Below are 17,370 nucleotides of genomic sequence, written 5' to 3'. Positions count from 1 at the left end.
TGAAGGATCCGAATGTGGTTGATAGTCAGACGTGTTGGGGCAAAGAATTCCAGAGGATGGGGGATAGAAGAAAATAATTGGTTTGTATCTCTATTCTCCTAAAATAAATTTCTACCTGTGTTTTAACCAAAGGGGAAGTACATAATTATAGATAAACTGTAAGGCAGGGTTTACATCACGTTTGACTCTATGTTCATTAGCTTCTTTGGATCTTATGTCCAAACCTCCCACAAAATGGGTTTTGGGAGCATGTGCTGACTCAGCCATTGACTATAATAATGCAGACAGAGTAACAGTGTGCTCTGTTAAACACCATTTTTGCCCATATATGGAGGATGGGAAGACATAGGTCACTTCAACAGGTGTGTACGGCTGAAAATGATGTTGCTCAAAGCACACTGTGACTCTGTCTGTATCAGATATAGTCAGTAGGCCTGCCAGCATAAACGCCTGAATCCCATTTTGCGTATGCCCTGATGGAGCCACTAAACATAGGCTCAAACGCAGAGGCGTAGCTAGGGTTTTGGTTCGGGGGGGGGGGCAAAGCTTCTGAGTGGGCCCCTAACCAGGTAACCTTGATTACAACTGGGTGACGCACCCTATTAGTGGATGTAGAAGAATCTCATCAGTTGACGGCACTGTTGCTGTATATAATCTCTATACAAAGACCAACATTGTTATTACCACCATGTAGTCAGTGGTAGATACCAGTCCTACAGACCATGTAAGAGATTACAGCACAGTTATAGATGGTGACTTACACCTGACGCTCTTTCTGATGGAATTGTTCACTTTTCCCGTCTTTTCCCTCTTGGCCAGACTGACATGACAACTTCTTCAGCCAGTAGAGATTGCAACAGACACATTCCTTCACATTTCCAGTACCATCTCCATCTATTCCCAACCTGCACAAACTTCTCATCCTGCTAATACCCCAATGCTGAGCCGCTGCCATCATGTCTCTATTACTGTGCTGCTGTGTGGAACTGTTTGCCCTCTAAATGGCAAAACAAACCTCTAGAATATAGCAATGCCATGTGCAAGTGTCGTAGAACAGTGCCCTTATTTTGCCTCCTAGAAAGTAATAATGCCCTCTGTGTGCCCCTTTGACAGTCATAATAACCTGAGTTCCCCTACAGCATAAGTGCCCACTTTACATTTAATAATGCCCTGAGTCTCCCCCTACATAGCTCCCCTCTACACAGTATAATGCTCTCTTATACATAGTATAATGCCCTCTCACAGTATTGTACTCCCCACACAATATACTAACCCCTTAGTAGCCACAAACTGTTTGATGGCTCCAACACTGTATAATGGCCCCCACACTGTACAAAGACCCCCATTATCTCCCACACTGTATGATGGCTCTCTCACTGTAATCCCCACACTGTATGATGGCCCCCTAAATAGCCTCCACATAGTATAATGCACTCCCCATAGTCCTCAATATAGTATAATGCACTTCCCATAGGCATATATACATTATACTATATAGACCTCTATATAGTATAATATACTCCCCATAGGCTTCCATATAGTATAACGCACTCCTCATAGGCCTCTATAGACCTCTATAGTATAATGCACTTCCCATAGACAGACTCTATATAGTATAATGCACTCCCCATAGGCCTCTGTGACACGTACCGGTGTCTGGGAAAAAGCATTACAGTTAGCGTTGTTCCCAGATGCAGCTTGTTCTCCCTTCAAACGATGAGATGAGGCAACGCTGATCACACTTGTAGTCAGGACATGCCACCTGGGAATAGCGCACATCATCGTTGCCTGGTCTCCCTGTGATCAGCACAATCAGACTTGTAGTCAGCAACCGCTGTCTGAGTATCACTTGTATTGAATAAATAAATTAAATAAAAAAAAGTCATGGGGTCCCCCTTAATATTCCTAACCAGCAAAGGAAAGCCGACAGCTGAGGGCTGTTGTTATTACTCTGGAAAGGAGCTAAAAGCCATAAAGGTTCCCAGCTTATTAATAACAGCTCATAACTGTCTGCTTAACCTTTACTGGTTAGTGAACAGGAGGGACTGAGAAAAATGATGTGAGCCCCCCTAATTTTACTAACCAGCAAAGGCCTAACAGACAGCTGCGAGCTGATATTAATAGGCTGGGAAGGGGCCATATATATATTGGCCCCTCCCAGACTAAGAACATCAGCCCTCAGCCGCCCCAGAAATGGCACATACATTAGATGGGCTAAACCTGGTCTTTGCCTCAGCTCTTCCCACTTGCCCTGGTGCATTGGCAAGTGGGGTAATAGTTTTGCGGTTGTTGCCAGCTATTTTATGTCTGCTGACATCAAGTCCAGAGGTTAGTAATGGAGAGGTGTCTATCAGACACCTACAATACTAACCCCATAGTTAAAATCAATAATAAAGATACACATAGAGAAAAGTATTTTAATTGAAATAAATGCTCACCAACAATTGCCTTCTTTTACTCATTTATTATCCTACATTTAAAAAAAAAAAAAATCTAAGTAATCCTCACCTATCTGCTGTAAATCCATAATGATGAGGTCCCAAGACGATCCCCAACTCTGCTACATCAGGTTTGGTGAGCGGTGACATCAGTAATGTGGCTGCTCAGCACGCCACCCAGAGCACACTGAGCTTAGCATTAGAACGCAGCTGCAGTGACGAGCAGTGACATAATTAAAGTTAGCGTGGGTCACAGGCAGCGGTTTCCATGTTAAGCTCTGTGTGAAATGACCTACGAACTGTGGTAACCTTACTGATGTCACCTCTCACAGCAAGAGAAGTTTCTTATTTATTTAATACGTGCGAGAAACAGACTGCAAGTCTCCTCAGCGTCGCCTTTGCCGCACTGATCGCAGTGAGACCAGGCAACAATGATGAGACTTGTAGTTAGCGCTATTCTCAGGCAGTGTGTGCTGACTACAACTATCATCAGAGTCATCTGGTCTCGCTGATCACAGGGAGGCAAGGCGACTATCATAGGAGCTGGATTCAGCACCTGGCGTCTGGGAACAGCACTAACTGTACTGCTTTTCCCAGACACCGGTACGTGTCACACTGATGATACACGGACGTCATCTGTGTGTCATCAGTGTGTATTTGTGCGGGACATAATACGGACCGTGCTATTGGCAAAAAATGGACATGTCAACGTGTCTGTGGAAACACACTGACATGAGCGAAGACCCATAGATGTGAATGGGTCTACGTGTTTAAGTGTCTCCGGTACGTGTGAAAACTGTCACCCCACGTACCAGAGACACTGACTTGTGAAGGAGGCCTTACACAAATAGCTTAACTAATACTTACTTGTAGAAATAAAACTTTTTAAATGTTTTCTTTTGCAATCAGTTATAAAAGAACATCACCCAATAAAAAGATAAAAATGCGATGTACAATATGTTCAAGGGTCAGGATGGTCTGTAATGTTTTATGGTCAACTCCTCACACCAAGATATAAAGCTTACTATTGTTCAGTCAGTCTGAGCAATAATAATACCTCCACATAAACTGGTTCTTTGTTCTAGTACTCACTATAAAAGAATATTTTTTAAGCATTGTAAATGTTCCATTTCTCGGCTCCAGCATCTACTAATTAATTAGCAATTAACCATAGTGCTTTCTAGTCTATAAAATAATGCCTTAATGTTACCAACCTCGGAGTTCCTGAAAGTCACACTGTATTAAAGCATGGCGGAGAACATTATGTTTTAATGCTTAAAATAAATCTAAGAGAATATTCTAATCATTTATTTTCCCGTAGCTGACGGAAAATGTTCACAATTAAGGGTTGACAGTATATTATTATAATTTCCATGTTTAATTCTATTACATGAATATTTGGCGCACACTAAATGCATTACATTTGGCAGAGGAAACAAATATTTATTCAACAACTAAACTTCTTCTGCACCTTTAACACAATTCCTTCTATTATTAACACCTATAATATCGCCTTTAATCAAAATTAAGCCAAGTGATAATTATTACTAACACCAAGACTGAACACCAGGCCATAACATATGAAAAAATACAAACTTTATTTTGAACATATCTAAAACCATATACCACACATAAAATTATGGAGCAACCAAAATACAGAGACAACCGACAGGTATGACTGGAACAGTGGCAAAGAACTATATATATATATATAAAAGGAGTAACCTTCCAATCAATCGTCCAGGACGAAGCTTTCCTCAGCGAAACGCGCGTCGGGTGTCGTGGGTCCCTGACTGGTGGCTTACATTTGGTAACTATGGTCCTTCCTCTATATGTACTGTGAACATTTTGGTGACTGCACGGTGGTTGTCCATGATGCTGCGGCTGTCGGTGACATTGCACTTGTTGCTAAGATATATTTATTCCCTATTAGTCTTTTAATATATTTAACATTAATACATACATATTTCTTATATTCTATTTAAATAATCTTTGGCCATTGTCATCTATGACCGCTGCATTGGGGATACTACTGGCTACACCTGCAGGATTTTTTTTTTTTTTCTTGCGGGTGTGTATATACGCACTATATGATTGATTGGAAGGTTACTCCTTTATATATATATAGTTCTTTGCCACTGTTCCAGTCATACCTGTCGGTTGTCTCTGTATTTTGGTTGCTCCATAATTTTATGTGTGGTATATGGTTTTAGATATGTTCAAAATAAAGTTTGTATTTTTTCATATGTTATGGCCTGGTGTTCATTCTTGGTGTTATTAACAATTCCTTCTATGCTAAGAGGACAGGTCAGCTCTCCTGACATGTGGGATTTAGTGTAACCTTGTTGGAGTAGATTTTCTCGGAGACTGAATTGTTCTGTTCCTCTGTTATATCTCCTTTAAGTGTAAGATAAAATTGGCAAGTGAGGCCTATCCATTTCCATGTCAATAGGGTGCATCCCTGCAAATCCTGACACTGTCGGCACCGACTGTGCATTCCCAGAAGAATAAAAGGAATGGAAAAACTCAAAATTCATCACACTATGCCAGTCTTGCTGCAGTACATGACAACAAATTAATTTAACCTGTCACTAGTTCTATGGCTTATAAACCATGCTCATCATCTTTAAGATCATGTGAATGGGGTTCCTACAACCCGTTTATATCCTCATACAGTGGTTTGCGAATGTATTTACCCCCCTTGGCATTTGCTTTGTTTTGCTACCTCACAACCTGGAATTTCACAGTTCTTTTTTGAGGGTTTGAATCAGTTCTTGTACAGTACATGCCTACAACTGTGAACATTTGCTTTTCTTTTTATTGTAAAGCAAACAACAAATAGGACAAAATAACTGAAAACTTCAACGTGCATAAGAATTATCCCCCTAAAGTCAGTGCTTTGTAGAGCCTCCTTTTGCAACAATTACAGCTGCAAGCTGCTTTGGATAAGTCTTTATGAGCTTTCTATATCTTGCCACGGGGATTTTTGCCCATTCCTCAAGACAAAACTGCTCCTGCTCCTTCAAGTCAAATGATTGGTTTTCTCTGGTGAACAGAAATCTTCAAGTCGACCACAGATTCTCAATTGGATTAAGGTCTGGGCTTTGACTAGGCCACTTCAGAATAGTTACATGGTTCCCCTTAAACCACTCGAGTGTTGTTTTAGCACTATGCTTTAGGTCATTGTCTTGTTGGAAAGTGAACCTCTGACCGAGTCTCAAATCACTGACAGACTGGAACAGGTTTTGCTCAAGAATATCACTGTATTACCATCCATCTTCCCCCTTGACAAGGACCCTTCTGCCGTAAAACATCCCAACAGCATGATGCTGCCACCACTGTATATCACTATGGGGATGCTGTTCTTGGAGGAATGAGTTGTGTTGGTTTGGCGCAAGACATAGATTTTACATTGGTGGCCAAAAAAGTTCAATTTTGGTCTCATATGACAACAGCAGCTTCCTCCATACATTTGGGGACATGTATTTTGGCATACTCAAAACGAGCCTTACAATTTATTTATGTAAGTAAAGTCTTTTTTCTGGTCATTTTTCCATAAAGGCCACCTCTATGGAGTATACGGTTTATTGTGGTCATATGGACAGATACTCCAGTCTATGCTTGGGAACTCTGCAGCTCCTTTAGGGTTACCTTTAGTGTCTGTGCTTCCTCTCTGAATAATGCTCTCCATGCCCGGGCTGACAGATTTGGTGAACAGCCCTCTCTTGGCAGGTTTGTTGTGGTACCATGTTCTTTCCATTTGATGATAATCGATTTGATGGAGCTCTGGGGGATCATCAGAGATTGTTTTTTTTTTAATAACCCAACCCTGACTTGTACTTCTCAACAACTTTCTCCCTGACTTGTTTGGAGATTTCCTAGGTCTTCATGGTATTGTTTGGTTACTGGTGCCTCTTGCTTAATGGTGTTGCAGTGGCCTTTCAGAAAAGGTGTGTATATACTGACAGACCATGTGGCAGTTAGATTGTACACAGGTGAACTTCCTTTTGCTAAGCATGTGACTTATGCTTGCACCCGAAATTTATAGGGGCTTCATCGCAAAAGGAGTGAAAACATATACACATGTCAATTTTTAGTTATTTTATCTCATAAATTTAATTTATGCTTATATTTTCCTCACTTCACTTCACCAACTTAGACTATTTAGTGCTGATGAATCACACACAAATCAGATTACAAAAATATTTAAGCACAGGTTGTAATGTAACAAAATAGATAAAAGGGAGTGATGAATTCTTTCAGAAGCCACTGTATGTGCCTCTAAAAAAGTATTTTAAAAATGCACGGCAAAGCATTTAAAATGTGTGGTACGGTCTGATGGGCGAATCAAAATTGCGATCAGCGCCTCCTTGGTCCCTTCACGTGCCACTTCTTCTATCTGGATGGGAGAGGATGACATCTTTACACCATTCACACAGTGCTCAAAGTCTTGCGTCGTGGAATCAGAGGCTGGCAGCACAATGTCTTGTAATGGGCAGGCGCAGACTTCACATGGACACGCCATCCACTTCCACTTAGACGAGGTGGCATTTTTCAGAGGAATGCAGGGATGAGTATATAAAGGGGTTGTAGGAACCAGATTTACATGATTTTAAAAGTGATGGGAAGGGTTTATAAGCTAGAAAACTAGTGACAGGTTTCCTTTAAGAGTTGCATACCACTTGATTAATTTGTCCTCTGTGCCATGCATATCCATACACCATACAAGAAATAGTACTTCAGAGATTGAAGTAACACTGCTAGCATACAAAACACTGACATTTTTGATGAATTTGATGGGCATGTGTGGCCAGGACCCAGTCCCGCTCTGGCTCCACCCCAGTACCACCGTGATTCAAACTGACTGATGTCCAAAGTCGCACAATTGTTGCACAACACAACTTAAACGTTTTTAAGAATTGGTCTCATAGTTCTCTAAAAACTTACTAGAAAATGAAAGTATTGTATTAACCAATACAGATATTGAAGGAGGTTTGTCAGCACAATATGACTGCTCAAATCAAGCGCAGGCGCTCATGGCACTCTTCATGCAACCAGTTCAGTGCACCCTCCCACCTACCTGTTTTCCATCTAGCTCTTCTCTCGGCTTATGGAGAGACAGAGCTGTCAATTAAGGGAGGAAGGTATGGATTGAATTAAAACAAGTACGTGGGAAGGTGCACGTAAATGATTGGCCACACGTAGGGTGCAGTGAACATGGATGCTTGATTTGAACAGTCATTTTGTGCTAATGTAGTTGGGCACTAGGAGGGTGAGGTACTCATCTGTTGCGCCCCAGCACGTTACATGAAGTTGGGGGTCCTGGCTGACTGTGTGGACTTGTGCTGTTGGGGCGTTATGCCTGTGTAGGCCGTATCTAACAGACGCTACTGGTTTGCCAGTACCAGATGTTTTATAGTTCAATGAAGGAGACTACCATTCAAAAATAAACTTTTTACTGAACGGGAACTTGGTAGGCAAGATGGCAGATACACAGTCCTTTACAACTCAAAGCATTTTCCACACAGTTTCTTTCCTGCTACAACTCTTTCCACTGGTCCTCTGAATCTGCTGTTTCTCGCTACTTCACCACAACCAAGCTTTCACCCTACAGTCCTGCTTAGTCAGTTATGTGGTCCTTTTCCCTTTAGAGTGCCAGTATGACTGATACGACAGATGCTATGGAACTCCCACCTGGGACATTTTACCCGTCTCAAGTACTCAGTCCTGCCTAGGCCTGTTAATTTCAAGAGTAATAGACCGGGACCATGTGACTTGGCATCCTATCCCATGACCTGTGTACGGAAGGTCCCTCTGTCTCTTAGTTATTTCTGCTTTGGATCTCACTATCCCTTTTACTTCAAACTCCTATTACTTAGGGGCAGAATATGGCACTGCTCACCTTGGACCCTTAGGTCCACTTGTTGTGCACTCCAGGCCTGTCAGACTGTCTGACAGGAATTTGTCACTTTCCCTGCAACTCAGCCCCTCACATTCTGGGCTAGTCGCAAACATTAACTCCAACTGTCCCTATGATCAAACTACACATCTTATTAATACAGCTAACACCTTTAATGCACATCACTATTTACATTACATCACACAACATTACAACAATAAACTTGTTTCTTCAAGAGGGAACCGTGAGCAGAAAGTATGTCTCCTTACATGGCAACATAAGACCCATTCATTCAAATAAAAGACCAGACATAGTTTGGAAGAAATGGCCATAATATTTATTTTGGGTTACTTAACCCCTTTACCCCCAAGGGTGGTTTGCACGTTAATGACCGGGCCAATTTTTACAATTCTGACCACTGTCCCTTTATGAGGTTATAACTCTGGAACGCTTCAACGGATCCCAGTGATTCTGACATTGTTTTCTCGTGACATATTGTACTTCATGATAGTGGTAAAAATTATTTGATAGTACCTGTGTTTATTTGTGAAAAAAACGGAAATTTGGCGAAAATTATGAAAATTTCGCAATTTTCCAACTTTGAATTTTTATGCAATTAAATCACAGAGATATGTCGCACAAAATACTTAATAAGTAATATTTCTCACATGTCTACTTTACATCAGCACAATTTGGAACCAAAATTTTTTTTGTTAGGGAGTTATAAAGGTTAAAAGTTGACCAGCAGTTTCTCATTTTTACAACACCATTTTTTTTTAGGGACCACATCTCATTTGAAGTCATTTTGAGGGGTCTATATGATAGAAAATACCCAAGTGTGACACCATTCTAAAAACTGCACATCTCATGGTGCTCAAAACCATATTCAAGAAGTTTATTAACCCTTCTGGTGCTTCACAGGAATTTTTGGAATGTTTAAATAAAAATGAACATTTAACTTTTTTTCACAAAAAATTTACTTCAGCTCCAATTTGTTTTATTTTACCAAGGGTAAGAGGAGAAAATGGACCCCAAAAGTTGTTGTACAATTTGTCCTGAGTACATCGATACCCCATATGTGGGGGTAAACCACTGTTTGGGCGCATGACAGAGCTCGGAAGCGAAGGAGCGCCATTTGACTTTTCAATGCAAAATTGACTGGAATCGAGATGGGACACCATGTTGCGTTTGGAGAGCCCCTGATGTGCCTAAACATTGAAACCCCCCACAAGTGACACCATTTTGGAAAGTAGACCCCCTAAGGAACTTATCTAGAGGTGTGGTGAGCACTTTGACCCACCAAGTGCTTCACAGAAGTTTATAATGCAGAACCTTAAAAATAAAACATCATTTTTTCACAAAAATTATCTTTTCGCCCTCAATTTTTTATTTTCCCAAGGGTAAGAGAAGAAATTAGACCCCAAAAGTTGTTGTACAATTTGTCCTGAGTACGCTGATACCCCATATGTGGGGGTAAACCACTGTTTGGGCGCATGGGAGAGCTCGGAAGGGAAGGAGCGCCGTTTGACTTTTCAATGCAAAATTTACAGGAATTGAGATGGGACGCCATGTTGCGTTTGGAGAGCCACTGATGTGCCTAAACATTGACACCCCCCACAAGTGACACCATTTTGGAAAGTAGACCCCCTAAGGAACTTATCGAGAGGTGTGGTGAGCACTTTGACCCACCAAGTGCTTCACAGAAGTTTATAATGCAGAACTGTAAAAATAAAACAAAAATTTTTTCCCACAAAAATTATTTTTTTAGCCCCCAGTTTTGTATTTTCCCGAGGGTAACAGGAGAAATTGGACCCCAAAATTTGTTGACCAATTTGTCCTGAGTGCGATTATACACAATATGTGGGGGGAACCACTGTTTGGGCGCATGGGAGGGCTCGGAAGGGAAGGAGCGCCATTTGGAATGCAGACTTAGATGGAATGGTCTGCAGGTGTCACATTGCATTTGCAGAGCCCCTAATGTACCTAAACAGTAGAAACCCCCCACAAGTGACACCATTTTGGAAAGTAGACCGCCTAAGGAACTTATCTAGATGTGTGGTGAGCACTTTGACCCACCAAGGGCTTCACAGAAGTTTATAATGCAGAGCCGTAAAAATAAAACAAAAATTTTTTCCCACAAAAATTATTTTTTAGCCCCCAGTTTTGTATTTTCCCGAGGGTAACAGGAGCAATCGGACCCAAAAATTTGTTGTCCAATTTGTCTTGAGTGCGCTGATACCCCAAAAGTGGGGGGAACCACTGTTTGGGCGCATGGGAGGGCTTGGAAGGGAAGGAGCGCCATTTGGAATGCAGACTTAGATGGAATGGTCTGCAGGTGTCACATTGCGTTTGCAGAGCCCCTAATGTACCTAAACAGTAGAAACCCCCCACAAGTGACACCATTTTGGAAACTAGACACCCTAAGGAACTCATCTAGATGTGTTGTTAGAGCTTTGAGCCCCCAAGTGTTTCACTACAGTTTGTAACGCAGAGCCATGAAAATAAAAAACAAAAACTTTCCCCAAAAAATTTTTTAGCCCCCAGTTTTGTATTTTTCCAAGGGTAAGAGGAGAAATTCGACCCCAAAAGTTGTTGTCCAATTTGTCCTGAGTGCGCTGATACCCCATAAGTGGGGGGGACCACCGTTTGGGCGCATGGGAGGGCTCGGAAGGGAAGGAGTGCCATTTGGAATGCAGACTTAGATGGAATAGTCTGCAGGCATCACATTGCGTTTGCAGAGCCCCTAATGTACCTAAACAGTAGAAACCCCCCTCAAGTGACCCCATATTGGAAACTAGACCCCCCAGAGAACTCATCTAGATGTGTTGTGAGAACTTTGAACCCCCAAGTGTTTCACTACAGTTTATAACGCAGAGCCGTGAAAATAAAAAATCTTTTTTTTCCCACAAAAATTATTTTTTAGCCCCCAGTTTTGTATTTTCCCAAGGGTAACAGGAGAAATTGGACCCCAAAAGTTGTTGTGCTATTTGTCCTGAGTACGCTGATACCCCATATGTGGGGGTAAACCCCTGTTTGGGCACACGGGAGAGCTCGGAAGGGAAGGAGCACTGTTTTACTTTTTCAACACAGAATTGGCTGGAATTGAGATCGGACGCCATGTCGTGTTTGGAGAGCCCCTGACTGCCTAACTGAATTATAACTGAAACCCTAATCCAAACACACCCCTAACCCTAATTCCAACGGTAACCCTAACCATACCTCTAACCCTGACACACCCCTAACCCTAATCCCAACCCTATTCCCAACTGTACATGTAATCTAAACCCTAACCCTAACTTTAGCCCCAACCCTAAGTGTAGCTCCAACTCTAACCCTAGCCCTAACCCTAGCCCTAATTCTAACCCTAACCCTAGCCCTAACCCCAGCCCTAACCCTAACCCTAGCCCTAACCCTAGCCCTAACCCTAGCCCTAACCCTAACCCTAGCCCTAATGGGAAAATGGAAATAAATACATTTTTTTAATTTTTCCCTAACTAAGGGGGTGATGAAGGGGGGTTTGATTTACTTTTATAGCGGGTTTTTTAGCGGATTTTTATGATTGGCAGCCGTCACACACTGAAAGACGCTTTTTATTGCAAAAAATATTTTTTGTGTTACCACATTTTGAGAGCTATAATTTTTCCATATTTTGGTCCACAGAGTCATGTGAGGTCTTGTTTTTGCGGGACGAGTTGACGTTTTTATTGGTAACATTTTCGGGCACGTGACATTTTTTGATCGCTTTTTATTCCGATTTTTGTGAGGAAGAATGACCAAAAACCAGCTATTCATGAATTTCTTTTGGGGGAGGCGTTTATACCGTTCCGCGTTTGGTAAAATTGATAAAGCAGTTTTATTCTTCGGGTCAGTACGATTACAGCGATATCTCATTTATATCATTTTTTTATGTTTTGGCGCTTTTATACAATAAAAACTATTTTACAGAAAAAATATTTATTTTTGCATCGCTTTATTCTCAGGACTATAACTTTTTTAATTTTTTGCTGATGATGCTGTATGGTGGCTCGCTTTTTGCGGGACAAGATGACGTTTTCAGCGGTACCATGGTTATTTATATACGTCTTTTTGATCGCGTGTTATTCCACTTTTTGTTTGGCAGTATGATAATAATGCGTTGTTTTTTGCCTTTTTTTTTTTCTTACGGTGTTTACTGAAGGGGTTAACTAGTGGGCCAGTTTTATAGGTCAGGCCGTTACGGACACGGCAATACTAAATATGTGCACTTTTATTGTTTTTTTTTTTATTTAGATGAAGAAATGTATTTATGGGAATAATATATATATTTTTTTTCATTATTTAGGAATATTTTTTTTTATTTTTTTTTTTACACATCTGGAATTTTTTTTTTTAACTTTTGTTATTTTGTCCCAGGGGGGGACATCACAGATCGATGATCTGACAGTTTGCACAGCACTCTGTCAGATCACCGATCTGTCTCAGAGCACTGCAGGCTTCACAGTGCCTGCTCTGAGCAGGCACTTGGTAAGCCACCTCCCTCCCTGCAGGACCCGGATGCCGCGGCCATCTTGGATCCGGGCCTGGAGCAGAGAGGGAGGTGAGCAGACCCTCGCAGCAACGAGCCCCCTCCCTGCGCGATGCTTCCCTGTACCGCCGGCACATCGCGATCATCTTTGATCGCTTTGTGTGGGGGGTTAATGTGTCGGGGGCAGTCCGTGACCGCTCCTGGCACATAGTGCCGGATGTCAGCTGAGATAGGCAGCTGACACCCGGCTGCGATCGGCGGCGCTCTCCCCCGTGAGCGCTGCCGATCGCATATGACGTACTATCCCGTCGGTGGTCATAGGGGCCCACCCCACCTCGACGGGATAGTACGTCTAATGTCAGAAAGGGGTTAAAGTCAAATAACACACCACTTTTAATAAATTAAGCTCGTAAAATGTCCAAAGCTTAACCACTATAAAACCAATCCACCCAATAAAGGGCGATTTTCCCTCAAATAAATGAATCACGACAGGGTAAATACATAGCATAAGGGAGGGAGGGCGGGATCTTCAGTTTCTTCTTAACACACTGTGTGGGGAAAAACCGTAACAACAGGGCTTTATATAACTTTAAAAAGCCCGCCAATAGCCACACAGACCAATGAAAAGCCATTAAAAACGGCGCCAAAGAACTGGCCTAAACCAGATCTAACTGCTCGTGGTACTAAAAGTACCACAGCTCCTTGCCTCAATATGATGTATAACATACAGTTAATATACAGAACTCTAATATTAACTCCTCAGGGCCTGTGTTTCCATTAGACCCCCCCTATAATGCTTTTATTATGTACGGGGGAGGGCTGTCATTAGCAGACTCCCTTTGAAGAAACCTGTCTGAGGGGTTTACCCCATTATTCCACGACCTAGGCAGTGTCAGCCATCTGGTAAGCCTTCCTAGCATGTTCTAATAGTAGACTATCCTTGCAATCAAGCCTAAATCATTGCTTTCCAGGTGGCACACACTTCATGAGGAAGGGTCTCGTCCAGAACAGTTTTGCCAAACCTGCTGTAATCATAATCAAAAAAGCGTGATTGATGTTTCAGAAACTCCATGGTCCCCTCCTTTAAGCACAAAATGAGCAAGATTTTCGGTGCTGAGGGGAAGATGGGCAGTTACTGTCATGGCAGTCACATCTCTTTCGGTGCGATTACAGCACCAGCAGCTGTTCAGGGATGAAGTGCCACCTCAAATTCTTCCCAACAATAAGAAATATTATAAGATGAAGAAATAATAATTTATTATTACTCATTTAAGCTCCGGCCAACTCAGATATATTGGATAATCTCTGTTTACTATATTAGTAAGGTATTAGGGTTTACAGGAGCGTAAAGTGAAATGAAGGCCACCTAGCAAAATCTACTCACCCTTCTTTACGAACAGTCAACGACTCTTCTTCGCCAGCAGTTATTCTTACCTGGCTATCCCGTAAGTCTCCCGGCAGCTCTCTTTCTGGCATTGCTGATTGCCAGTGTATTATCCAGACTGTATAATTACTGACATTACAGAAACAAGAGGCAGAGTCTGGGTAAAATGTTGATTCCAAAAAAAGGTCATCATGGCAGGAGCAGAATGGTGCCAGGCTGTTCCTCTTGCCTTGTCCCCTAGATATTTAATAGTGTGCTGTATAACAAGTTTGCTAATAAGACTAACATGTGAAACTTTTGCAAATATTTCTACTTATATAATATGCTACCATCTCATGCTTACAGCTCTTATGGAAGCTTATGTGTCTCCATGGATATGAACTATAAGCAAAGCATGTGTAGTGTCATCCTGCTCTTGCTAACAAAAAGGAGTAATACATAGCTATGAGATGTGTGTCATCATGGATACACATAGGTCTGCATTGGAGCTGCATACATACTATATATGACCATGATGAATAACTTAAAGGGAATTCGTCACCAGGTTTTTGCCAACTAATCCAAGAGCAGCAGAATGTAGAGACCGAGTCCCTGATGCCAGCGATGTGTCGCTTACTGGCCCGCATGCTGCAGTTTTGATAAAATCACTGTTTTAGCAGCAGGAAATCATCACCAGAGGACTATTAAACCTGCTGGCATGTAGTCTTGCATATTCATGTGCTTTATAACCCCTCCCTCACCACTGATTGGCAGCTTTCTGCCTATGCACAGTGTACACAGCTGTCAAACAGGGGTGTGGGCGGGGTTATACAGAGCTCAGCATTCAGAGAACTGCTAGATCTGCAGTAGATAAACAGTGATTTTAAAAAAACTAAAGGAAACAGCCCAGTAAGTGATATATCACTAGAATCAGGTTCTCTGTTCCTACATCTTACTGCTCTCAGATGAAGTAGCCAAAAGGTGGTGACAGATTCCCTTTAAGGTGGTGTTGTTAAACATTCATTTAAAATGTAATCTGTTTTCTTTAAAGTCTGTTTTTAGAAATTATGACCATGATCACGACGGCTATATTTCTCAAGAGGACTTTGAAAGCATCGCTGCTAACTTCCCGTTTCTGGACTCCTTCTGTGTTTTAGACAAAGATCAGTAAGTTGGCTCATGATATGCTTTATTCTGTTTTGATGTCATTTTTGGCAAAGGAACATTGTATGATTGTATTTGGCAAGAGGTAGAAAAACAATAAAAGGAGCGTTATTACAAATTCACTAAAAATCATTTGTAATAATTTGAATAATGATGCAAATAAAATTAAGCCAAAGTATAAAAACACTTTACCAAAGGATACTTTTAGTATAGTAGCACATTGATCAAAGCAATGGTTCTGTTGATTGTTTTTTGGTTAATGGACTTTGGCTTGATCTTGAGCCATGGTGACTTGATGGATGAATATTAGTGATGAGCGAATATACTCGTTACTTGAGATTTCTCGAGCACGCTCGGGGGTCCTCTGAGTATTTTTTAGTGCTCGGAGATTCAGTTTTTCTTGCCGCAGCTGAATGATCTGTTAGCCAGCATAAGTACATGTGGGGGTTGCCTGGTTGCTAGGGAATCCCCACATGTACTTATGCTGGCTAACAGATGTAAATCATTCAGCTGCAGCAAGAAAAACTAAATCTCCGAGCACTAAAAAATACTCGGAGCGTGCTCGAGAAATCCCGAGTAACGAGTATATTCGCTCATAACTAATGAACATCTATAGGAAAATCGATCTTGTACAGATCGATAGGTCCATCAGGATTGATTGGTTACAAAAAAATAAAGATCATGTAACTGAAGCAAACAGTAATTTAGTAAAATATACTTTCTAATGTATATTTATTAGTTGAGTCTCTGCACATTGGTTGACCCTTACGGACCCCAACAGCGTTCTATGGGACACAGCACAGCAAATAAATTGTGAATCAATTTTTCAATTCTCCAATAATCCAAAGACTTAGATGGTTTATATAAGATTAGGAAAAATGTCTGCTTATTTTCCTGTTAGATCACCATTTTGTAGGTGTGGATCACTGGGGGGTCCGACTCACAGGACCCTGACCAATCCTGACTCCAGAACTCTAGTGGCCCCTGTTTGTATGTAGCCCTGATTCTGCATGCGGCCACCGCTCTATTCATAATCTGAAGGAGATAGATGAGTACAGTGCTCGGCTATTTCCAACAGTTTCATATACGGTGTTATGATCTGGTAATTCAGTACCACAATGGACATAGAAGTCAGAGCACATACTGTGACCTGACAATAACCCAAAAATAAAGAACGAGCTCTGAGACGTGGAAACTCTGCTGACCGCAATCCCTAATCCTCTCCAACCACACTAGAGGCAGCCGTGGATTGCGCCTAACGCTCCCTATGCAACTCGGCACAGCCTGAGAAACTAGCTAGCCTGAAGAAAGAAAATAAGCCTACCTTGCCTCAGAGAAATACCCCAAAGGAAAAGGCAGCCCCCACATATAATGACTGTGAGTTAAGATGAAAAGACAAACGTAGAGATGAAATAGATTAGCAAAGTGAGGCCCGACTTTCTGAACAGAGCGAGGATAGGAAAGGTAACTTTGCGGTCAACACAAAACCCTACAAACAACCACGCAAAGGGGGCAAAAAGACCCTCCGTACCGAACTAACGGCACAGAGGTACACCCTCTGCGTCCCAGAGCTTCCAGCAAGCAAGAAAAAACAAATAAGCAATGCTGGACAGAAAAAACAGCAAACAAAATAGCAAAAGCGAACTTAGCTATGCAGAGCAGCAGGCCACAGGAACGATCCAGGAGGAGACAGGTCCAATACTAGAACATTGACTGGAAGCCAGGATCAAAGCACCAGGTGGAGTTAAATAGAGCAGCACCTAACGACTTCACCACATCACCTGAGGAAGGAAACTCAGAAGCCGCAGTACCACTCTCCTCCACCAACGGAAGCTCACAGAGAGAATCAGCCGAAGTACCACTTGTGACCACAGGAGGGAGCTCTGCCACAGAATTCACAACAGTACCCCCCCTTGAGGAGGGGTCACCGAACCCTCACCAGAGCCCCCAGGACGACCAGGATGAGCCATATGAAAGGCACGAACAAGATCGGGAGCATGGA

The 17,370-nt window shown here is 42.0% G+C and overlaps 1 protein-coding gene across 1 annotated transcript in view; it reads left to right on the top strand.

The window, feature by feature from the left end:
• Positions 1–17,370, top strand: part of RASGRP3 (RAS guanyl releasing protein 3) — a 168,886-nt gene that overhangs the window by 93,806 nt on the left and 57,710 nt on the right. The window contains exon 12 of the mRNA XM_069769109.1: positions 15,256–15,371. Within this exon, the coding sequence (XP_069625210.1) occupies positions 15,256–15,371 (116 nt within the window). The remainder of the gene's footprint in view (positions 1–15,255; positions 15,372–17,370) is intronic.

The sequence above is a fragment of the Ranitomeya imitator genome, chromosome 5 (assembly GCF_032444005.1).
Source record: "Ranitomeya imitator isolate aRanImi1 chromosome 5, aRanImi1.pri, whole genome shotgun sequence".
NCBI classification, from domain to species: Eukaryota; Metazoa; Chordata; class Amphibia; order Anura; family Dendrobatidae; genus Ranitomeya; species Ranitomeya imitator.
This window is presented reverse-complemented; position numbering and strand designations above follow the sequence as displayed.